The sequence below is a fragment of the Melopsittacus undulatus genome (assembly GCF_012275295.1).
Source record: "Melopsittacus undulatus isolate bMelUnd1 chromosome W unlocalized genomic scaffold, bMelUnd1.mat.Z SUPER_W_unloc_10, whole genome shotgun sequence".
Taxonomy (NCBI): domain Eukaryota; kingdom Metazoa; phylum Chordata; class Aves; order Psittaciformes; family Psittaculidae; genus Melopsittacus; species Melopsittacus undulatus.
In genome coordinates, this window is record NW_022993943.1 from 372,452 (window position 1) to 396,764 (window position 24,313).

Sequence of the window (24,313 nt, forward strand, 5' to 3'; positions counted from 1 at the left end):
GGATGGCTCCTATGACTGGAGTGCAGGAATGGAAGGTTACAGGCTCTTTAGAAAAGATAGGCCTGGCAGACAGGGAAGGGGAGCTGCCCTTTATGTTAGGGATAGGCTGGAGAGTATGGAACTCTCTCTGGGGACAGGTGATCAGTCAACAGAGAGTTTGCGGGTCAGGGTTAAGGGGAAAACAGTGATGGGAGACATTACTGTGGGGATCTGTTACAGACCACTTGATCAAGAGGACTATGGGGATGAAGAACTCTACAGACAGAAATGAACAGCCTCACACTCATAGGCCCTTGTCCTCATGGGGTCTTCAACCATCCTGGTATCTGCTGGAGAGACAGTACAGCCCAGCACAAGCAATCCAGGAGGTTCCTCAATTGTGTGGAAGATAACTTCCTTTTGCAAGTATCAGAGGAGCCAACAAGGAGAGGTGCCCTGCTTGACCTCGTGCTCACCAACAGGGAAGGGCTCGTTGGAAATGTGATGCTCCAGGGCAGCCTTGGATGCAGTGATCATGAGATGGTCGAATTCATGATCCTCAGGACAGTGAGAAGAGCATTCAGCATGCTCACTGCCCTGGTCTTCAAGAGAGCAGACTTTGGCCTCTTCAGGAACCAGCTTAGTAAGGTTCCATGGGATATAGCCCTAGAGGGGAGGAGGGCCCAAGACTGTTGGTTGATATTCAAGTATCACATACTCTATGCTCAGGAGTGTTGCATCCTGACCAGAAGGAAGTGCAGCAGGAGGGCCAGGAGACCTCCTTAGATGGATAAGGAGCTGCTGAGAAAAATTCACAGGAAAAAAGAGGCTTATAAAAGGTGGAAGCAAGATCAGGCAGCCTGAGGTGAATACAGGGATGTTGTCTGGGAAGCTAGGGATCACATTAGGAAAGCTAAGGCCCAGTTAGAATTCAACTTGGCTAGGGATATGAAAGATAACAGGAAGGGATTCCATAGGTACACAGCAAATAAAAGACAGACTAGGGACAACGTGGGCCCTGCCCAGAAGCTATCAGGAGAACTGGCTACCCTGGATTTGGAGAAGACTGAGGTTCTTACTGCCTTAGTCTTCACTGGCAAATGCTCTGACCCCACAACCCAACTCCTGGAAGGAAGATGAGGGACTGTGAGAATGAAGACCTTAAGCCCACTGTAGGAGAGGATCTGGTTCAAGACCATCTTAAGAACCTGAAATGTGCACAAGTCCATGGGACCTGATGAAATCCATCCTCAGCTCCTGAAGGAGCTGGCAAATTAAGTTGCTAAGTTACTGTTCATCATATTTGAAAAATCATGGCAATCAGATGAAGTTCGTGATGACTGAAAAAAGGGAAATATAACCCCCATTGTCAAGAAGTGGAAAATGGATGACCCGGGGAATTACAGACCAGTCAGTCTCACCTCTGTGCCTGGCAAAATCTTGGAGCAGATTCTCCTGGAAGGCATGTGTCATGGTTTGAGCATGTTTTGAGGGTGTTTTTGTTCAAGGTTTTTTTCCAGCCAGGTGGAGGAGGGGAGGCCGGGAGGAAGGAGAGACAGGACACCTGACCCAGGCTAGGCAATGAGGTATTCCATACCATAGCACGTGATGCCCAGGATGCATACTGGGAAAGAGAGGGCTGGAGGGGTAGAGCTCTAGAGAAAAATGGAGAAGGGAGCACGTGGTGCTCGGCCAGGCAGGGTGGAGTGAGTTATGGGTCAGTGGCTGGTGGGGTGTTGTATTCTTTTCACTTGTTATTGGCTGTATCATTATTATTTGTAGTAGTAAATGGCAGTAGGGGTTTTGTGTTATACCTTAGCAATTAAACCGCTCTTATCTCAATCCATGGGGGCTACATTCTTTGGATTCTCCTTCCTAACTCTCTGGGAGTTGGGGGACTTGGTTTAAACCACGACAGCATGCTAAGGCACATGAAAAACAATGGTGACATGGACAATGGGATTAAGTGCACCATAAGTAAGTTTGCTGATGACACCAAGCTGTGTGGTTCAGTTGATACGTTTGAAGGAATGGATGCCATCCAGACAGACCTTGATATGCTTGAGAGGTGGGCTGATGCCAACCTTATGAAGTTTAACCATGACAAGTGCAAGGTCCTACACCTGGGTCAGGGCAATTCCAGGCACAGCTACAGGTTGGGCAGAGAAGAGATTCAGAGCAGCCCTGCAGAGAAGGACTTGGGGGTGTTGGTCGATGAGAAACTGAACATGAGCCAGCAGTGTGCGCTCGGAGCCCATAAAGCTGACCGTATCCTGGGCTGCATCAAAAGGAGGGTGACCAGCATAAAAAGGACATGGAACTGTTGAAACAAGTCCAGAGGAGGGCCACGAGGATGATCAGGGGACTGGAGCACCTCCCGTATGAAGACAGGCAGAGAAAGTTGGGGCTGTTCAGCCTGGAGAAGAGAAGGCTGCGTGGAGACCTCATTGCAGCCTTCCTGTGTCTGAAGGGGGCCTATAAGGATGCTGGTGAGGGACTATTCACTAGGGACTGTAGTGATAGGACAAGTGGTAATGGGTTCAAACTTCAACAGGGGAAATTTAGATTGGATATAAGAAGGAAGTTCTTTACTGTAAGGTTGGTGAGGCACTGGAATGGGCTGCCCAAGGAAGCTGTGAATGTTCCATCCTTGGCAATGTTCAAGGCCAGGTTGGACAGAGCCTTGGGTGACATGTTTTAGTGTGAGGTGTCCCTGCCCATGGCAAGGGCATTGGAACTTGATGGTCTTAAGGTCCTTTTCAAACCTAACTATTATATGATTCTATGATTCTAAAGCCAGAAAGCTTCAATTTTTTATTATTCTTAGTAGTTGCCAAATCTAAAAGTCTGGCCAAAAAATTAATTCTTTTATATAAATTATCACATTTAACTGATTTCTACTGCCTGCAAAGTTCAGAGAAATTGCATGACAGAAGAACTCATATGCAGTATGTGGGGAGCAATAACAGTTAATATTCAAAACAAAAGTTTTCCCTTTGAGGAAGTCACTCTTGCACACTGAAGCTCAAAATGAACTTATGCAACATGCAATACCTGTTCCTCTGTTTTAAGGTCTCTGAATTCTTGCATAAATGTAGATTCAGCAGGAAAACGCAACGGTTCAAGAAAATGAAGGAGGCTGAATAATTCCTCTACTGTGTTCTGCAGAGGGGTACCTGTTAACAGCACTTTATGCTCCTATAAAAGGAAACAAAACTCCTATGACTGTATGTGCACACATTTGCAAAAACTTTTGTGTTAAGTCTGAGTGTCAGAACCTGAAAATACCAGTTATGCATGTCATTAAGTACACAGATAATACAGTTGAACAGATTTATCAGGAACAACAGTTAAGTATTTTCTACTAGCTTTTTTTTAAATCCTGTCTTCCTACATTGGTAATGAAGAAATGACTGAACACTTCAAATTTGCTTGTAACAGTCACGCATGTATAACCCTCTATTGTGTTTAAAATATACACACTAAGCATGTATCAAAAAGCAAGTAAGATGACTACTGAGAACATGTAGCAACAAGTGTATCAAAGTAAGAATGAAATCAAATGCACAGTGCAAAACTCATCATGGTGGATCTTCTACTAATGCACCAAAAGACTGAAGATTCATGGTAGTATCCGCTTTTTAAAAATCTTTCGCCACATCAAATAAAAACTTAACTATAGGACTAGATAATAATTCTGTTTGACATTTTACTAGCTTTTATTGTTAAAAAGCTTGTTTAAAATACTTTCCACGTTTTTAAACATTAATTACTGCAATAAAAAAAATTACATAAAACTTGTGATTTATTATTGTACCGTACTTAACTGGAATCAAACCTCAAAAGTGAAATATAGTTACTCACAAGGTTCATTAATTTTAGTCCTTCCAAGAGTTTGCAGTTTTTGTTCTTCAGTCTGTGAGCTTCATCAATAATAACGCATCGCCATTCAATGGCATTTAACTCTGGACACCCACCAAGAATCATTTCAAAAGTTGTGATAATGGCTTGGAATCTGTAGGTACCACGAATGATACATCCCTAGAGATTCATCAACACATAGAAGCTGTTACATTACCTTGACTCTATTCAATTTAAAGATTTTTGTTGCTGAAATTTTATCAATAGCCAGACACCAGATTTTACATTATAAATTGTTTTGTCATCCCATATACATTTATTTCATCTCTATAACTCTGTAATTAATACTAATGAGTAATTATCCATAGCCATAAATCCAATATTATGTAACCAACAATAAAATGTTAAGTACTTTTAAATTACAGATACAACCATCTAATAGAACTGTTTCAAAAAGGTGTATATAGATAGTATCACATTTTTAACACTGGGAAAATCTGAAAGATTGACAGAAAAAACCCTACAGTCAATCAATCAAAATATATGACAGTAATACATTTATCACTTATACAGTAAATAATGAAAGCATCACCTGAGGACTAAATGAACACTTTTCCTCCAACTTACTCAACTCGATTCGTCTGACAAAGAGAATATGGAAAGGCCTTCAAAAGGCACTATACAATAATTCACTGGAGAAACAAATGCCATTTTAATATTTAGCACTACTTAAAAAAAAGTTTGCAGCCTTATCAATTTTGTAGACATATAGTGACGGTTAAAAAAAAGTTTATTTATACAGAATATATAGAATGGGGGAAAAACCCAGATTTCATGTCATTTAATGTGAAGATTTTCAGACAGAAAAGCAAACTGTACACAGGCAAAGCTAGGAAAAAGGAAATCAACAGCTACATAAAAGTAACGTAGAGATTAATTGGCTGCATTTTTGTTCTCACTGCTCTTCATATTCAGGACTCAACTGCAACCATCTGGGTACACTGCCATCTCTACAATGAGTAACAGCATCACTGCTATTCAATTGCAAAATTACTCAGCATACCAAAATAATATATATCTTGCTGCAACCACTTCCACAAAATTAGCTCAGTAAGGATATGTTCAAGATTTTGATATGTTAAAAGCTTGAAAAACACATCATGGGATGTAAAATGACCTTCACTAAGACATATGTATGGATAATGTAAAGTTTGCTTTCATTACTACTACCTGAAACAGGTTTTGGGCAAGTTATAGCATACAAGTGTCATTACATTACCTGTGAGTCCCTGAAGTACATTTCATACTGCTGAATCATCTGCCTGCTGATCATGCTTCCATGATACACTACAACATTAAGGTCAGTCCATGTGCGAAATTCTCTTTCCCAGTTTGTTATGGTGGAAAGCGGAGCTATGATCAGAAAAGGCCCTCTTATACCAGCCAGGAGGATTTCATAGAGGAATGTAATTGATTGAATGGTTTTGCCAAGACCCATTTCATCTGCTAAAATGCAGTTTTGCCTGAAAAGAAAATATATTTGTGATTAGCATCAGAGAAAGTAAAGACACTAAAGCTGTTATTATAAATGGACAATTTATAAAAACAAAGTCAAATAGTCAAAATTGGGGCACTGTAAAAGATGCTTGCAAAGGTTCCCTGGTTATGGTGAAAGAATGAACTCAGTATACAAAACCACAAGCTTTCAACCATGTTTAGTGCTGTCAAAAAACTGAGAATATAGTGTTCTATGAGGTTTTCCTAGAAAAAGATTTGAAAAGTATTATTTTGGAGCTACATCTGCCCTAATTAAAGGAATTCAAATTGATCAGATTTCCTACATGTACACTCACCTTGACAAAACTGCTAGAAATTAATGAAGATTCCCCAAAAGTCACAGATGGAAAGTATCACAGCTACACTCACATAAAAGGAGTGCATTATAGCATCACTGCCAAATTTCCTTTCCTGTTTTCAGAACTGAGACAGATGCATATAATCAAATTACTACATGAGGTACCACTAGGTGCTCACCCTCAGCCATACATTCCAGCCCTTCAAGCTGTTTGCACACATGCTCACACAGCTATGTAGTGCTTGACTAAGAATGAAAACAAACTGTATGGTGAAATTGTATGCTCACTGACATAACCTTTATAAAGGGCAGGCAACTGATATTTAGAAATAAAGCAAGCAGGAAGATTCATGAATAGAAATCCAATTTATATACAGAGAAAATACATTGTTCTGGGAAAAAAAAAACAATCTTGAAAGCTTTTATATTCCTGTTAATGTATCATAGCATTGTTTAACAGAAGTTAACTTTAGCTTACAATATAGAAAACAATTATTTACTAGCCTTAATTTGGAAGAAAGTAACTTTATTTGGAATACAAACTAATTATAGAAATAATTTTGAAATATGCAAATATTTCCTAGTTGTTCCAAAAATTCTGAAAGCTTGTACTTTGGTGGAAATTGCCTTTTATTTTAATTTCCTCATAGATCTTGAAAATTTATTTTCAGTTAGGTTAGTTTTATTCTTTTAAGATTTGCTTTGTTATTCTCATTGATAAAAATATACTTGTACACCCAAAGGAATAGATTTTTTCCCATTACACCCTTTTAGCTATAAGCAGAGAGATTAAGATAAATTTAACTAAAACTAATTCATCCCCAGTAATAATGATTCACTCCATATGGTTTAAAGCTTACATTAAAAAACATTCCATAGATATACCTATTGTACCAGTTGAATAGGAGCCAGTTAAGTCCTTCCAGTTGATATTCCCTGAGCTGATTGCCATTTTTATATTCCCTGGACTGTTCTATCTTCTTCCAGGAGTTTGGAGGTGGTCGGTCCTTTAAGGGAAAGATTTAATACATGTGCAAGTTGGTACATGCTTTATTTTTCAAGAACTTTTTAACCCACTATTTCCAAAGTGTAACAACTTAGACTTACAATTCAACCTTAAAACTGGGAAGGTGTTAACATTGCTTACTAATTGCTAGTTTGTGGAAACCTGAAATTTATATTTCTCTAAAGTAACACTTTGAAAATTAATTTAATACCCTATTATAATAATATCAAGCAACTAATTTCTAAAACTAAGAATGCAAATAGCTTGGCACTGGTAATTTGAAACACTAATTCACTTACACAAGAAGCTTCAAGAATATATGAAGTTTCACTTTGTAAGTTCTAAGAACAGCTGTCTTACAACCAGAGCCAACCAAGTATTTGGGACTACCAAAATCCCCAAAGTCTGAGTAACTCTGGATGCTGACACTATCCTTCTGAAGTGGTTTGGGCAATCTACACGGTTACCATGATCTTGCCCTTTCCTTTCAGCACTTGACCTGGTCACTGCTGATCACTCAATCTCACAGCTAATTCAGGAAGCCAACAACTGGAACATAAACAAGTAGACTTGTGAGCAGTTTAGTTCCTTGAATCAATTTCACCACGGGATCAGATGAAAGACAGTATAAGCATATGCAATAGCATGATGCAAAGAACATGACAAAACAGACCATAACAGTATCAAGGCACATCATCATAATGTCCCTAGCAAGCTAAAGGAAAGCTGAGAAGCTATATATAAATATACACAAACACACACTAGTTCCCAAGCCTGGAGACTCAACTGGCTGGCCATAAGCTTAGCAGGGAACATAGAGAAATTATGAAGGTCTTGACTTATACTAGGTAGGATTCCAGCAGAAAACACTCTCTTCAGATAGCTTCTGCTTTGTACCTTGAGCAAACCCACACATTTGAGCAAAAATATTTTTAGTTACGAGCTTTTATGATCAGCTGCACTCCCCCCCATTTCTCAGTTTTTATAAAAGCTTGCATTCACTCTAGACTCATGTGGCCTTATCTGCCCAGCTCTAAATTTTGTACCTCTTTCTTGCCAATGTCAACATCATTTGAGACCCATCTCTGAGCAGCAGTAGCTGTCCCTCCCCAGCAGCTGTGGCTTCCTCCCCTCTCCCAAAGCACCCATCTGTCCACTCCCCCACACCAGGAGCAGCCAGGCTCCTGCTCGCAGGGTTGCTGTCAGCAAACACTTTCTTGTAGTTGCTGGAGCCTGGAACAGAAAATACTTGTTGCTGAGTCTAAAATGACTGTCAGTTGTACAGGTGCACTTTAGTAATCTTTTTTTCTCTCAAAGCCAAATATGGCAACAGAGAGGTATAAAACCCCTTCTTTCCACATGCCAAAATGGCAGAATTTAAAATAAACACTAGAAAAATGAATTAAATATAATATGAAGACATTAATTGTGACTGTCATTGTCCATAGATGGAAAAAAACTATTAAAATAAAATACAAGCCTACAAATCAGAACACCGTGCATATTCAGTTATGTAAAATAAATAAGTCAGAACAAGTGTGGTACTACACCACACAGGACACATATCTTACTCTGACAATGACATACAGGGCTTCAAACAGAACTATTTTGTTATATCCCGCCCTATGAGACAGAAAACTGATAATTTAAAGATAAAACACATTTCCTTATTAGGTGCATTTTTCCTCCTTTCAGCTAGCCCTTTATGACAAAAAGAAAAATAAAAGCAGGAAGTAATTACAGAATCTGCTTGACAGATTTTGTTTGCCAATTTCCTTCAGTGTCAAAGCACGAGACTTAACCCTGTTCTCTAAAGGATGTTTATACTTTATTCTGTTTTCTCCTTGTCTTAAAACTGTTTAGATTCTATGACAGCCAGTTTCAATGTACTGCTCATCACTCAAAGTTTAGTACTTCATATTTTTTTGTAAACTTTTGTTTTTTAACAGAGTAACAAATTAAATGAGAATTTTATCTATGCCTACCTGAAAATATCGTTATTCCTAGGTAACAAGGCACAGAAATCCTTTACACAGAATGCCAATAAACCTTGTTTTAACACAAAAGCTTAAAGTTGGGAAAACCATATTCAATTTGCCAAAACAGACAAGTAAATTAGGTATAATTTTACCAATCTCCTGGAGTCAGGCCTGGAAGCTTGCAATTGTTCAAATTCTTCTATTTTTGCTTGATATACATCTTCTTTCAGCTCCCATGTACTGTCTTCATATGGCAATGAACACCATTTTACTAAGTAGTAAATAACAGGCTGCAGAAGAAAATTCTTAATGTTATCAGCTTTTACTTTAGTATACAGACTGTTAGTATGCCTTAGTATTTGAGTAACTACCTTACATGAGAGCTGGGAACATAAGCACATTTTTGATACTATTTAAAATACTGGGTATATATTCTTGTTATCTACTTAACCTTGGCTTCTCATACTCTTGTCACTTGTTGTAGACCTCTGGAGTACTTTAAAATCCCACATACCCACAAGTAAATCTAATTCTTAGGAAAAGATAAATTACTACATTTGTGATGTTTGCCCCATTTTTACAAACTAGAATTTACTGGAATAGAGAGGTGCCACCCAGAACATTTCCTCTACTCTCCAAATCAGGCTACCTAAGCCTAAACCAAAGAACTTGAGAAAGTTCCTAACACAGAAGTCTTCTCAACAAAAGAGAAAGCTTTACAGGTCAGCTGGAATTTAGGAAAAGCCTCAAAAGATGGAACCAAAGCAGATTACCTTATTTAGAATCAGTAAAAAAAAATAAAATGAAATAAAATGTGAACTTTCAAGATCTTGGGGAAAGTCTTATGGCAACAACACATTTCCTAAAAAGTGTAATAATAGCAAATCTGCTGCATACAATGAAAAATAATTTCAACCCTCTACCCTGCTTTAGGAAGAATAATGCAGAAATCACTGGATAAAAATCTGCTCATTTTGCTGCCTAGAAGAACAAAATAAGCATCATAGCTATTCCAATAGACTTAATCAACAACTGTCAGTATTCGTTCTCTGCTTCAGACTCTTTCTGAATTTTGGCAATTGATTTGCCTTTCTATTTTGTTTTGTAATAGCGATCAGGGAACCACCCCTTCCCTGGTGCTTTTTTCAGTGACCCCTGTCACTATCAGACAGGACAGCACGTTGGATTGCCTTTTGTCAGAACTCACAAGGCAATTCTCAGACATCACTTTTATGTCAGTAACTACCCAAGCTCTGTCTACTATGACCAACTAATACCAATAAAAATATAAGCCAATGAAATGAACTCTGATTTTTATTTCAAAATACATGGCTAGCATAAGAAAAGACAAGATTATGTCTCATTAGAAAATATTATGGAAGCTCAAAATCATTAAGGTGTTACTCTGAAATCTGCTAAAAATCACTATTATCAGTCACTACTTGGAGGTGTATCTTCTTGACTTGATTCAAGATGTATTTACCTCACCAGTATCCTTATCTTCACAAAGAGATACTTCTAATACCCGATCTACTTCTACATAGTCAGGATTAAAAGGGTCTTCTTCCATCTGCAATGCAAGATTAATAAAATCAGTAGAGACAAAAAAAAAAGCTGGTATATGGCAGAGTCTCATCATACACAAAATGAGTCTGGCAGTTGGAAACTACTGAGGCTTTTGCACACACCTTAAAACATATTCCTCCCATCCCCTCCCCATTTCATTTTTGGCAACGGGCACTGAAGAAAGATCTGACATTAGAATAGAAAATATAGTCATTTACGGATTAAGTGCTGTATTGGGAAAGTCTTACAGAAGAGAAACTAGACATACTAACATAATCTTCCCCTCCTTACCACTTTTAAGTAGTTACCCAAACAGTCCCAATTTTAAACCATGCATGTTAGAATAGTCCAGTGCCTCCAGAACACTTGCTCTTACAATTATGCTAAACAAACAAACAAACAAAACAAAAAAAACCCCACCAACCTGCTTCAACCAAAACCCCAACCCCAATGGCTAATTTTTACTGCTCAACATGCAGCTGTTCTACTTGAAAGCAAGCTCTTAATTACAATTTTACAAAGAAAAAAAGCTCATTTAGTTGTCTATTTCATACTCACATCTGCAAAAAAATGAGCTCTTTGTGCTTGCCTTTGTTTGAATCGTTTTATTTTCTGCTGGATTCTTTTATCCTTTAAAAGCTGTTGTTCTGTGGCCCACTCACAGTGAAGATAAGAGCTAAAATTATAGGGATTAACGTATTAGTGAAAACAAAAGGTGGTTCCCTGATCACTATTACAAAATTTGTAATATAAAGGTAAAAAGAATCTATTTTATAAAGCAGAATTTCACTCAAAAATAGAACATTTTATCATTTAAGACAGAATTCGCTGAAAAATTCAAAGATAGGTGGATAAAGAATTGGCTGGATGGCCGCACGCAAAGAGTTGTGGTCAATGGAGCAATGTCCTGTTGGAGACCAGTAAAGAGTGGTGTCCCTCAGGGATTGGTGTTGAGACCGGTCTTGTTCAACATCTTTGTTGGTGACATGGAAAGTGGGACTGAGTGCACCCTCAGCAAGTTTGCTCATGACACCAAGCTGTGTGGTTCAGTTGATAATGAACTTGCTGTACTTGTCACTAGGGTTAGTGTAGCTGCTGTATTTGGAGTTGGAGTAGCTGTGTTGTCTGTTGCCTTGCCATCAGATCCAGAGACACTTTTTTCCCTTTGAAGGTGCTGGATAGTGTTGAACAGGGCTCTGTAAGCATAGGCCAAGCCCCAGCACATTGCCATGATTTGTCCCACACTGGTACGACAAGGATGACAACACACCTCATTTAAGTGTTTTACTATTTTTTCTTAATTTCGCACTTGTCCAGTGGTGAAGTTCCAAAGCACTTGGAAGGGCCCACTGGCAGAGATACTTGCCCATACTATCCCACACACCCTGGTACTCATGACTATCCACCCTTGGGGAAAATCTCTTGGTCCTCCTATAATGTTGTCTAACCCTAGACAAGACCCAAACCTGACTCTGCTTAACGTTCAAGATTAGACCAAATGGTTGTGGGTAAAACACACTCTGTATGTGTGCCAAGATGCTGATCCCCATCACAGTCAGAAGGCAGGTCTCAAGGGTATCCAAAGGCCATTCAAAACCTTCAGAACTCTCAAATGATGCTGTAAATAGGCTGGTCTGGGGGCTGGGAAGGTAAGGGAATGTCTCCTTCATAGGCTGTCAGCCCGAGGAGGAAACAAAAGATGTGTAATTCCTAAACACTTCTATTATATACCACCCAAAGTATAGAGGTGATGACCACAATGAGAAAGCAAGCCAGATCAGTTTCACGATCAATGAGTCTATCATATTACAAGTCATTACCATAAAGTACAGTGAAACAAGAACCTTAGCCCAGGGCCCCCAGCTGATAAACACTAAAACAACAAATACCAGCTGTAAGTAAGGTATGACATGCTGAAACTCCAAGATCAAGAGAAACAACTCTGAGAGCCAATAAATCCACATTGTGACAAATGACTATTAATCCAAAACAGTGAATGCTTATCACAAATAGGATGAGACACACTCTGGTCAGATCTGTTTTTATGTCAACCCTTTGTGCCCCACGCTGGGCACCACAAAGAGCTGTTGAGGTTTAAGCCCAGCTGGCAACCCAGAACCACACAGCCACTCGCTCACTCCCCCCCCTTCCCCTCCCTGCTCCCGTAGGGATGGGGAGGAGAATTGCAAGAATGTAACTCCCACAGGCTGAGATCAGTCCAGTAACTAAGGTACAACACAAAACCACTACTGCTACCATCAATAATAATGATAAGGGGAATAACAAGGAAAGAGAATACAAACACTCACCACCCACAAACCGATACCCAGCCTGACCTGAGCAGTGATCTAGCCCTTCTGGGTAACTGCCCCCAGTTTATATACTGGGCATGACATGCTGTGGTATGGAATACCTCTTCTGCTAGTTTGGGTCAGGTGTCCTGTCTCTGCTTCCTCGTGGCTTCCCCTCCTCTCTAGCAGAGCATGAGACTCAGAAAGTCCTTGGTCGGAGTAAACATTACTTAGCAGCAACTAAAAACATCGGTGTTATCAGTGTTGTTTCCAGACTGAAAGTCAAAAAACACAGCACTGCACCAGCTACTAAGAAGGAGAAAAATGACTGCTATTGCTGAACCCAGGACAGCTGGAGAGAAGGAATGCCATCCAGAGGGACCTTGACATGCTTGAGAGGTGAGCCAATGCCAACCTCCTTAAGTTCAACCAAGCCAAGTGCAAAGCCCTACATCTGGTTCGGGACTATCCCAGGCACACCTACAGATCAGGCAGAGAAGAGATTCAGAGCAGCCCTGCGGAGAACAACTTGGGGGTGTTGGTCGATGACAAACTGAACATGAGTCAGCAGTGTGCGCTCACAGCTCAGAAAGCTAACCGTATCCTGGGCTGCATCAAAAGAAGCCTGACCAGCAGGTCAAAGGAGGTGATCCTGCCCCTCTACTCTGCTCTCGTGAGACCTCACTTGGAGTACTGTGTACAGTTCTGGTGCCCTCAACATAAGAAGGACATGGAGCTGTTGGAGCAAGTCAAGAGGAGGGCCATGAGGATGATCAGGGGACTGGAGCACCTCCCATATGAAGACAGGCTGAGAAAGTTGGGGCTGTTCAGCCTGGAGAAGAGAAGGCTGCATGGAGACCTCATTGCAGCCTTCCAGTATCTGAAGGGGGCCTACAAGGATGCTGGGGATGGACTCTTCATTAGAGCCTGTAGTGCTAGAAGAGATGGGGTAACAGGTTAAAACTTCAACATGGGAAGTTTAGGTTAGATATAAGGAGGAAGTTCCTTACTGTAAGGGTGGTGAGGCACTGGAATTGGCTGCTCAAGGAAGTTGTGAATGCTCCATCCGTGGCGGTGTTCAAGTACAGAGCCTTGGGTGACATGTTTTAGTGTGAGGTGTCTTTGCCCATGGCAGGGGGGTTGGAACTAAATGATCTTAAGGTCCTTTCCAACCCTAACTATTCTATGATTCTATGATTTATTCATTTTGGAGCATCTAGTTAAGGCAGCGTTTTTGGGCTAAGATCAACAGAACTCTATGGATTCACAAATTTCTTTCATGTGACGTAAGAAGAGAAACAAGTATATTTAAGTTGACCTTAAATCAATCAACTTTAAAATCTGACACCTCTGTCAGAAACTGCCCAGAGATATACTTAATATATTGGATATTTTTCATGTATTCCATGTGATCATCTCTTCACAAGTATTGCTGCACTATATAGCTGTGCCCATTAAAATATCAGTGAGGAGCATCAAGAACCCATGGCACAAAGGAACAGATCATCAGATTCAGTTGGGAGAGAAGCACAAAGTAATATAGTCAAAGGAAAGAGGGAAGCATGAGCACCAGTACCAAAACATCTAACTGCATCCCAAGCAAGCCTTTCTGAAGTTAGATTGGTTTGACAGAAGTACAGATAATCCTTCCTTCACACCCCCTTTTTAATATGTTTTCATCCTTTTTAAGCTTTCTAAAGATATGATAGAAATAGAGAAGAGCTATTGTTGGGTATTACTCTTTCTCAGATGAAAAGACAGGCTTTACCCTTTCAGAAAACAAGAGTTAAATGGTCTCCAGAAACATGTGAATCCAGAGTCTCACAAAAATCACATTTATTAGCAAGAATCTAATGAAATTACTCACATGTATAGAATTTAAAATGTGCTTATATTTCCAACATCAAGAACTGAGTAGTGACAGCAAGATAGGTATGAAATTTAAAATACAAAAACATGGGAAAAAGTTTTTTCTTCATTCTTTTTTCTTTCCTTCTTCTGACACAAAATCATTTCTATTGCTACAAGTTTTGGGTTTTATTTCTTTTTAAACAGTAAGACCGACTCCTACATTAACCTCTCCTAAATGTATGACACTAAATCTAATCTAGGTTCACAAAATAGCTCTGATTTAAATTCATGCAATTAAAATTAGCCTCAAGCACATAGCCCCTGCTAAATTCAATAAACTTCTCTTCTCTAAAAATTATATTCTTTGGCAGTAATAGCTAACAGACTATTGATCGGTGCTGGTTTCACAATACTGATAATTTTAAAGTTATCACTAAGAATACAATGCAGATTCTTAGCATTTTTAAGATTAAATTTGTAAATAAACCTATCAAAAGATGATAAAATCTAGTTATAAATTAATTGTCAACAATACAAAACTTTAGAACATGTATACAGTACTTATCATTTCAGTACACACCTCAATGAAACTTTTCAGTACTTACTAGTTTTTGTATTTTACAAAGAACTCTTCTGTTTCTACTGTCATCCCAGCAGCTATCTAGGAATAGAAATTCAGGGGAAATGTTAAATGACAAATACAAACCCCTTTTTCAAGTAAGCAATTTTATCCCATAACAATCACTTACTTCTTTCTTTATTACCCTGGAGGATAAGATTTTGTCTACAATTGCTGCATCTTCTTCACTTGGATTTTCCTATAAATGCAGGAAAACAATAACAGAAATTGCAGTAAATGCCCTCTCTTCAAACTGATCAGGCTTAAAACCTTCAAGCACAAGTGGCTTGTTAGAAGATCAACAATAAAGGCAAATTTGACCTCTATCAGGAGCATTGTCTTTAACATTTTGAGAGTAAAATTTAAAAGCCAGGTCTATATCCAAAGATAAAGGCATGCTAAAGTACAATAAGACTGGCACTTCCAAAGAGCATCAGATGTGATGGTCACCTACCAAACACAATGTACAAGCAATGGTGATTGATGCTTTCCAGACACAGACTCACTGTGAATGCCCTGCTGTGAGCTGATTTGATGCAGTGGACATAACCAGAATTTCAGCATACATACACATTTGGGGCCTACAAGGATGGTGGGGAGGGACTCCTCGTTAGGAACTGTAGTGACAGGAAAAGGGCTGTGAGGGTGGTGAGGCACTGGAATGGGTTGCCCTAGGAAATAGTGAATGCTCCATTCCTGGCAGTGTTCAAGGCCAGGTTGGATGGAGTCTTGGATGACATAGGTTAGTGTGAGGTGTCCCTGCCCATGGAAGGGGGTTGGAACTAGATGATCTTAAGGTCCTTTCCAACCGTAACTATTCTATGATTCCATGAATAAGAACTCTAGGAGACAGGTTAAAAAATAAATTAAAACAAAACCAGAGTGTGTCAATTTAATAGGATTATTCTGACCATAGATAACAGATATACTGCGGAATCAGGCAGAGAAGGTCATGCCTGGGAATTCCAGCATGGCTTAGGTATGACACAGATAGGGGTTACCAAGACTGAACATGTGGTTCCAGAGATAATGAGCCAATCTTCAAAGGCTGCTTTCAGTAAAGAGTCACCTTCCCTCTTTTCTGATTTGCTCCCAACCATACTGTCTTTCTTCTTCCCTTACAACTTTGGCACTCCTAACTTCTCATGAACACTCCCCGCCACCCCCCACCCCCCCCCCCCCCATTTCTTTCCTGCCACTTTATTTACCTAGAATGGCTCAATGGTAAGTTTGATTACCAGAGCTGGAACAAGCTAAACAGTGAAGTGTAAACCCAAAGTGGACAAAAAAAAGGGAGAAATTTCCATTTTAAGTATCAAAGTAAGCAGAAACCCCATAGGTTCAATTAATTTTATACTTCTGAAAGTCATGATAATATTGGCATACAGCTTTTTCATATGCCTACACAACCTAATACACTATTTGAGATATACCTAGTTTTATCCTCAGCTTCAGTTATGTCAACAAATGTTTCTAAAAGAAAAGAAAAAATAGTATACAAGCAATTTCTTCCAGTTTTCAAGATCTTAGAAAGATGTCACATTAAAAAAAATCCTTTAAATTTTTGACCTTTATTCACTGAACAACTGGAGACAAATGGAAAGCTCCCACTATAGACCAAGTCAGTTTTTACTTACAACAAATAATTGTAAAGGTTGTTCAGCAGGTAAAGGGGCAGAATTCTTTTTTATTTTCACAGAAACTTTAGCTGCTGCTTCTGATTGTTTTCCTTCCTCTTCAGCATACTTTTTCCTTTTAACTTGACGATTTGATCTTCTCTTCTGCACGCAGGAGAAAAAAAAATGAGGTCTTACTAAAAGCTTCCTCTAACATAAACTGCAAGTTTGGGGACACCCTAAACAATACTTTAGATGTACCTAAAATCAAACCGCAACATTTGCTAGAAAACATGAAACATGTGAATCACAGATGAATAGAAGTAGCCATATACTATTTGTGATCAATTCCCCCTTCTCCCGCATTCCATATAAACATTTCATACTTATATCTTTAGAGTTCAAAAGCAAACATGGAACAATATTTTCAGAGTATGGAAACAAAGCTGATATACAGCAGATCTCCCATAGCATCAGTATTGCAACAGCAATTTCATAATCATAGAATCATAGAACAGTTAGGGTTGGAAAGGACCTTAAGATCATCTAGTTCCAACCCCCCTGCCATGGGCAGGGACACCTCACACTAAACCATGCCACCCAAGGCCTCATCCAACCTGGTCTTGAACACTGCCAGGGATGGAGCATTCACTACCTCCCTGGGCAACCCATTCCAGTACCTCACCACCCTAACAGTAAAGAATTTCTTCCTTATATCCAGTCTAAACCTCTGCTGTTTAAGTTTAAACCTGTTACCCTTTGTTCTATCACTGCAGTCACTAATGAACAGTCCCTCCCCAGCATCCCTGTAGGCCCCCTTCAGACACCGGAAGGCTGCAATGAGGTCTCCACGCAGCCTTCTCTTCTCCAGGCTGAACAGCCCCAACTTTCTCTGCCTGTCTTCATACGGGAGGTGCTCCAGTCCCCTGATCATCCTCGTGGCCCTCCTCTGGACTTGTTCTAACAGTTCCATGTCCTTTTTATGTTGAGGACACCAGAACTGCACACAATACTCTAAGTGAAGTCTCACGAGAGCAGAGTAGAGGGGCAGGATCATCTCCTTCAACCTGCTGGTCACGCTTCTTTTGATGCAGCCCAGGATACGGTTAGCTTTCTGGGCTGTAAGCGCACACTGCTGACTCACGTTCATTTTCTCATTGACCAACACCCCCAAGTTGTTCTCCGCAGGGTTGCTCTGAATTTCCTTTTTGTCCAACCTGTAGCTGTGCCTGGGATTGCTCCCACCCAAGTGTAGCACCTTGCACTTGGCATGGTTAAATTTCATGAGGTTGGCATCAGCCCACCTCACAAGCGTGTCAAGGTCCCTCTGGATGGCATTCCTTTCCTCCAGCATATCAACCGAACCACACAACTTGCTGAGAGTGCACTCAATCCAACTGTCCGTGTCACCGACAAAGATGTTAAACAAGATCAGTCCCAACACTGATCTCTGAGGGACAACACTCATTAGTGGTTTCCAGCCAGCCATTGAGCCTTTGACCACAACATTTGCATGCGGCCACCCAGCCAGTTCTTTATCCACCGAGTGGTCTACATATCAAATTGATGACACTCCAATTTAGAGTCAAGGATGTCATGTGGGACAGTGTCGAACGGTTTGCACAAGTCCACGTAGATGACTTCAACTGTTTTACCCTGTCCATAGTTTCTGTAGCCCCGTCATAGAAGGCCACCAAATTGGTCAGGCAGGATTTTCCCCTAGTAAAGCCATGCTGGCTTTCACCAAGCACATTTCTCTTTTTCATGTGCCCTAGCATGCCTTCCAAGAGAATCTGCTCCCAGATTTTGCCAGGCACAGAGGTGAGACTGACTGGTCTGTAATTCCCTGGGTCATCCATTTTCCCCTTCTTGAACATAGGGGTTATATTTCTCTTTTTCCAGTCATCAGTGACTTCACCTGACTGCCATGATTTTTCAAATATGATGGCCAGTGGATTTGCAACTTCAGTCGCCAGCTCCTTCAGGACCCGCGGATGGATTTCATCAGGGCCCATGGACTTGTGTACGTTCAGGTTCTTAAGATGGTCTCGTACATTGGGCCCAAGGTCTAGATTTTCACAGTCCCTGCATCCGCCTTCCAAGACTTGGGTGCTGCGGTGAGAGCCTTTACCAGTGAAGACAGAGGAATAGAAGCCATTCAGAACCTCAGTCTTCTCCAAATCCTGTGTAGCCAGTTCTCCCGAAAGCTTCCGGAGGGGGCCTACGTTGTCCCTAGTTTATTTTTTGCTGCTATGTACCTACCTATAAAATCCCTTCCTATTATCTTTAACATCCCTAGCTCCAATTGGGCTTTAGCTTTCCTAATGTGGTCCCTAACTACTCTGACAACATCCCTGTATTCATCCCAGGCCACCTGTCCTTGCTTCCACCTTTTATAAGCCTCTTTTTTCCTGTGATTTTTTCTCAGCAGCTCCTTATCCATCCAGGGAGGTCTCGTGCCCCTCCTGCTGCACTTCCTTCTAGTTGGGATGCAACACTCCTGAGCTTGTAGCAGGTTATCTTTGAATATTAACCAAGAGTCTTGGGCCTCCTTGCGCTCTAGGGCTTTATCCCATGGAACCTTGCTAAGCAGGTTCCTGAAGAGGCCAAAGTCTGCTCTCTTGAAGTCCAGGGCAGTGAGCTTACTGCACGCTCTTCTCACTGTCTTGAGGACCTCAAATTCGACCATCTCGTGATCACTGCATCCAAGACTTCCCTGGAGAGTCACATTTCCAACGAGCCCTTCCCTGTTGGTGAGCACGAGGTCAAGCAGGGCACCTCTCCTCGTTGGCTCCTTTATTGCTTGCAGAAGGAAGTTGTCTTCCACACAATCGAGAAACCTCCTGGATTGCTTGTGCCGGGCCGCACCATCACTCCAACAGATGTCAGGGTGGTTGATGTCCCCCATGAGAGCAAGTGCCTGCGAGTGTGAGGCTTTTCCTATTTGTCTGTAGAGTTCTTCCTCCACAGGTTCCTCTTGATCAGGCAGTCTGTAACAGATCCCCACAGTAATGTTTCCCATCACTTGATTTCCCCTTAACCCTGAACCACAAACTTTCTGTTAACTGATCACCTGTCCCCAGAGAGAGTTCCATACTCTCCAGCCTATCCCTAACATAAAGGGCAACTCCCCCTCCTCTCCTACCAGGCCTGTCTTTTCTAAAAAGCCTATTACCCTCCATTCCAACACTCCAGTCAAAGGAGCCATTCCACCATGTTTCGGTGATGCCTATTATATCATAGCCCTGTAGACGTGCCCAAATCTCTAATTCCTCTTGTTTATTCCCCATGCTACGGGCATTTGTATAGAGGCATCTGATCCGAGCTCCAAATGAAGCCAGCTCATTGGCTGGAGCGGCTAGAATATCACTACATTGCTCAGAGCATTTATTATAGGTGTTGGCCACTGACTGGGTGTGTTGGGATGGAATGATGCTCCCCTCCCCTAACACATCTAGTTTAAAGTATCCTTGACAAGTCTGGCAAGCCTCCCAGCAATATCACTCTTCCCTTTCTTTATCAGAGCAGCTCCACCAGCCCCCAGTAGGCCTGGCCTACAAATGTGGGCCCCATGTCCAAGACACCCAAACCCTTGACTATGACACCACCCTTTTAACCATTTATTAACCTGTGCAATCCTCCTTGCCTTTGGGAGGTCCTCCCCTGTGTCTTGGAGAATTGTCAAAAAGACTATCTGAGCTCCAGAACCCCTAACCACCTCTCCCAGGGCTCTGTAGTCCTTTATACTCCTCAGGCTACTACTATCTATATCCTTAGCACCCACATATATCACTAGAAGCGGGTAATAGTCCGTGGGACTTATTAGAGCAGGCAGCCTCTCCACAACATCCCTGATCCGTGCCCCAGGTAGGCAACACACCTCCCTTGCAAAGGGGTCAGGCTGACAGATGAGCACTTCTGTCCCTTTCAAGGCAGAGTCCCCTACTACTACAACCCACCGCTTTTTCCTGGCGGCACCAGTAGAGATCTTCTGTACCAGTGCACCAGCCGGCTGTTTCTGGTGCAAGTGCATTTCCTCATCAGCTCCCTGCAGGACAGCAAAGCGGTTCTGGGTGGGTACAGCAGATTTAGGAGGAAGCCCCTTGCTTTTACTTGCTCTCTTTCTGGTTTGGTTGTTTTTTTTTTTTTTGTTACTAATATGCAGTATAACAAAAGTGTGGTACCATACAATCCAATTATCTGCGTGAACTACAACAGATACTGAAGTGTCTCTACTAAACACCGGTGCTATTAAAATCATGAAAATTTTCATTAGATCATACTGATCAGACTGCTGATTTTATGGCTAATAAAGTTTGTTGCTTAATGTATTTGCTTTTTCCACCTTAATTAAGCTTGTTTAACAGCAGTATTTGGTTTATTTTGCCATTTCTCTAATCTTCCACTCTTATTTGTTCAAGAACCTGAGGACAAGTTCCAGATGGAGAAATAATGTTTAATCTAAGAAAGTAATTCCTCCTGACTCACTGTTTAAGTTTCAAAAACTTAAGATTATTCAGATACTGCATTTCTACTCCTCAGTATCAATATATTTAACCATAAAATTAATTTGTAAGTCTATTGGGTAAATAATGATAGCAGAATCAAACTAGTCATCTAACATTTAAAAACACTGCAATCTGTGTAATTATCATTACAAAAATAAAATCAGCAAAGTAAACCAGTCAGTAAAATAATTCTACTGTGTTACACAGAAAAGCGTATTTTTTGTTGGAAAAAAAAAAGCACCATTGGTGGTTGCAATACACTGTAGTAATCATTCAGGAAAAAAACGAGTTGTGAATAGTACAGAAAACAAAATCCTTTGGTCATACTAGCTTCTACAGAGCAGATGTTAAGTAACAGTAAGATTGCAGCAGAGGAACTTTGTTTTTGACTGTTAAATTCAGCCCTTGGTCTGGTTATAGTTTAACAACTACATGTTGCAAGGTAGAGTAGCAACACTACATACACACTAAAAACACTAGTATCACCATTCTTCTGGAGAATCCATATATGTGAAACTACTCAACCAGCTTTCCACAATAATGTAGCCAGATTAGCTGTTCTTCAATAAAAAATAATTGTGTGTCATATTACAGTTAAATCAACAACAGCCTGCTGACAATAGATTATTTTTTTTAAATGACAGCTAATAGGAGCAATACAAAATGATGTATGAATTACGAAAGAAGGATTAAGAAGCAGGTTCAAGTTTTATTCAATATTTATTGAATTTTTCTAAACCTAATGAGGCATTAACTGGCATTTTCAATCCTTCTCACTATGACTTTTCTTCAAGTATGAAGTGATTAATGAATCATCAACACATATATGTTCTCCAACATCTTAATACATACAGCCTTCCAGTATCTGAAGGGGAGGCTATAGGGATGCTGGTGAGGGACTATTTATTAGGGACTGTAGTGATAGGACAAGGGGTAACGGGTTGAAACTTAAACAGGGGAAGTTTAGATTGGATATAAGGAAGAAATTCTTTACTGTTAGGGTGGTGAGGTACTGGAATGGGTTGCCCAGGAAGGCTGTGAATGCTCCATCCCTGGTGGTGTTCAAGGCCAGGTTGGACAAAGCCTTGGGTAGCATGGTTTAGTGTGAGGTGTCCCTGCCCATGGCAGGGGGGTTGGAACTAGATGATCTTAAGGTCCTTTCCAACCCAAACTATTCTATGATTCTATAACCCAAGTTGTTTGAAAAAACAGCCCTTTGTATTTCCCTGAGCTGAGAAGCATGGTCATAAACAAATGCTCTAAAGCACACAAGAAATAAATTGATGTATTTAAGGAAGATGCTTAATGTAAAACTAAGCATACAAAATGAATTAGGGTGAAAGAGCGACCTAAAATTGGCTCCCCCAAGCATAGAAATAGACAGCTATTTGCCATAGGAAAAGAAAATAATGAAAATGTTAGAAAACTAGAGGGAATGAATTAATAAAACACAACAACTTACAACTTTCCTGTTATGCTTCTCTCAAACTCCTTCAAAGATAGATGGGGCAGTGGTGTGACATTCTGCAGTATAATTCTTCTTCTGTCCCATGCCACCCCTTATTATCTCTACCCTGTGTTCCCTTCACAGCAGAATTATGCATTTTGATGATACTCCCTGTCTATCCACAGTAGAATTAGAGATGACCCTTGTCATGCCAAAAATAAAATATCCCAAGCACCACAAATGATGGGGGGGGGGGGGAGGAACCAAAAAATACTTCAGTCTTTTGTATTGTATTTGTTGGCTTACAAATTTATACCTGATTGCAGAGCACTACTGATAAGTTACAGCACTTGAGAAAAAACAAACCTGCTTTCACCAATTTCAGTGTACTAAACAGACTTTCTATACCAAGACAAATTCCCTGAGAAATAAATTTACATACCCTCCCAGTTAACCTTTACCTAGGACAAGCTATCTGGGAAATGACTTCTGATCCTTTTCCCCCACACATTGTCATCTATGAAATACTAAAGGTCAACTCAGTATCTCATAACTGTTTTCTGACATTATCATCAAATAATGCAATAATTTTTTACTCAACACCGCCTTGTTTTGAATACTGATTTCATCTCTGTGGATGAAACTGGCACAGGATAAAAACCTATGCATTTCCAGCATATAACCTTACTTTTAATGGAGTTTGCCTTAAAGGAAGAAAATTATAATTCTGTTACATACACATAAACAGGATATAATCTCTTACAAACAGCTCATATTGTGCACAGTTATGCTACTATTATATCAGGACAATGTACGAAATAAATGCAGAAAGAACGTTACAAGGGAGATACTCCTCAAGGGAATGACTCCACCACTTTGATTCTTGATCTAACACTTCCTTTAGAAGTATTCCACGAGCAACTAGAGCTTATCAGCATATTGATCTCTGTTCCCTTCAGATACTGAAGATACTGAAGTGATACAACACTGCAAGAAACCAATTCTTTATGTTTCGACAGAAGCAGAGCTCATAAAAAATAGTAAAGTTTGAAACCAGCCTTTTAAATGTTCTCAAGAGCCAGTTTTGCTGAAAAATGTTCCTTCTATTAGGCAATCTATGCATTCTCCCCAGAAAGTCAGCCGAAGCAAGGCTCAGGTCTAACTGCCAGCTTAACAGATGAGTATTTACAGACTCAAATCTATGGATTTCTGTACTGAAATGAAACAGATACAAGCAGGGCTCTGATGTCCCATTAGACAGGGGACTCCAACCTGTAAGATTTTCTGACTTTCACCTTATTGCTTATAACATAAGGTTCTACCTGTGAGAGAGAGAGCAGTAAGAGAGGAACTGATACTGTGTAAAACAGAGCATAACTTTTTCTTTTTTTGGGGGAAAGACCTGTAGAAATAATACCACATACAAATTTAAAAGCAAAAAATTCTGAGTACTTACTTGTGAGTCTTCATCTTTTAATGGCCGCTGTAGAGTCTGCTTAGCATCAGACAATTCATCTGAAGATTCATTTTTTCTTTTCTTACCCAGTGTGATGATTAGCTTTCTGTTAGGAAAAAAAAAAAAACAAAAACATCTAAGTGAATGCCATATACTAGTCTATTTAACTTCAAGATTAAAAAGTAACACCATATCCACTAGCAATTCTGTTATGCTTAATATACAACTCAAGAAGCACCACTATCTGAAAAATGTGTTTCAAAACAAAAAGACACAAGT

General features: G+C 40.2%; 1 protein-coding gene across 1 annotated transcript in view; it reads right to left on the reverse strand.

Annotated features, from left to right (window-relative positions):
- LOC117438203 (chromodomain-helicase-DNA-binding protein 9-like) overlaps nucleotides 1-24,313 on the reverse strand; it is a 124,678-nt gene that overhangs the window by 35,080 nt on the left and 65,285 nt on the right. The window contains exons 3-13 of the mRNA XM_034073694.1: nucleotides 24,035-24,140; nucleotides 16,645-16,788; nucleotides 15,138-15,206; nucleotides 14,994-15,049; nucleotides 10,805-10,922; nucleotides 10,164-10,250; nucleotides 8,833-8,970; nucleotides 6,581-6,702; nucleotides 5,120-5,363; nucleotides 3,844-4,020; nucleotides 3,034-3,177 (exon numbers count right to left, since the gene is read on the reverse strand). Of these exons, the coding sequence (XP_033929585.1) occupies nucleotides 3,034-3,177; nucleotides 3,844-4,020; nucleotides 5,120-5,363; nucleotides 6,581-6,702; nucleotides 8,833-8,970; nucleotides 10,164-10,250; nucleotides 10,805-10,922; nucleotides 14,994-15,049; nucleotides 15,138-15,206; nucleotides 16,645-16,788; nucleotides 24,035-24,140 (1,405 nt within the window). The remainder of the gene's footprint in view (nucleotides 1-3,033; nucleotides 3,178-3,843; nucleotides 4,021-5,119; nucleotides 5,364-6,580; nucleotides 6,703-8,832; nucleotides 8,971-10,163; nucleotides 10,251-10,804; nucleotides 10,923-14,993; nucleotides 15,050-15,137; nucleotides 15,207-16,644; nucleotides 16,789-24,034; nucleotides 24,141-24,313) is intronic.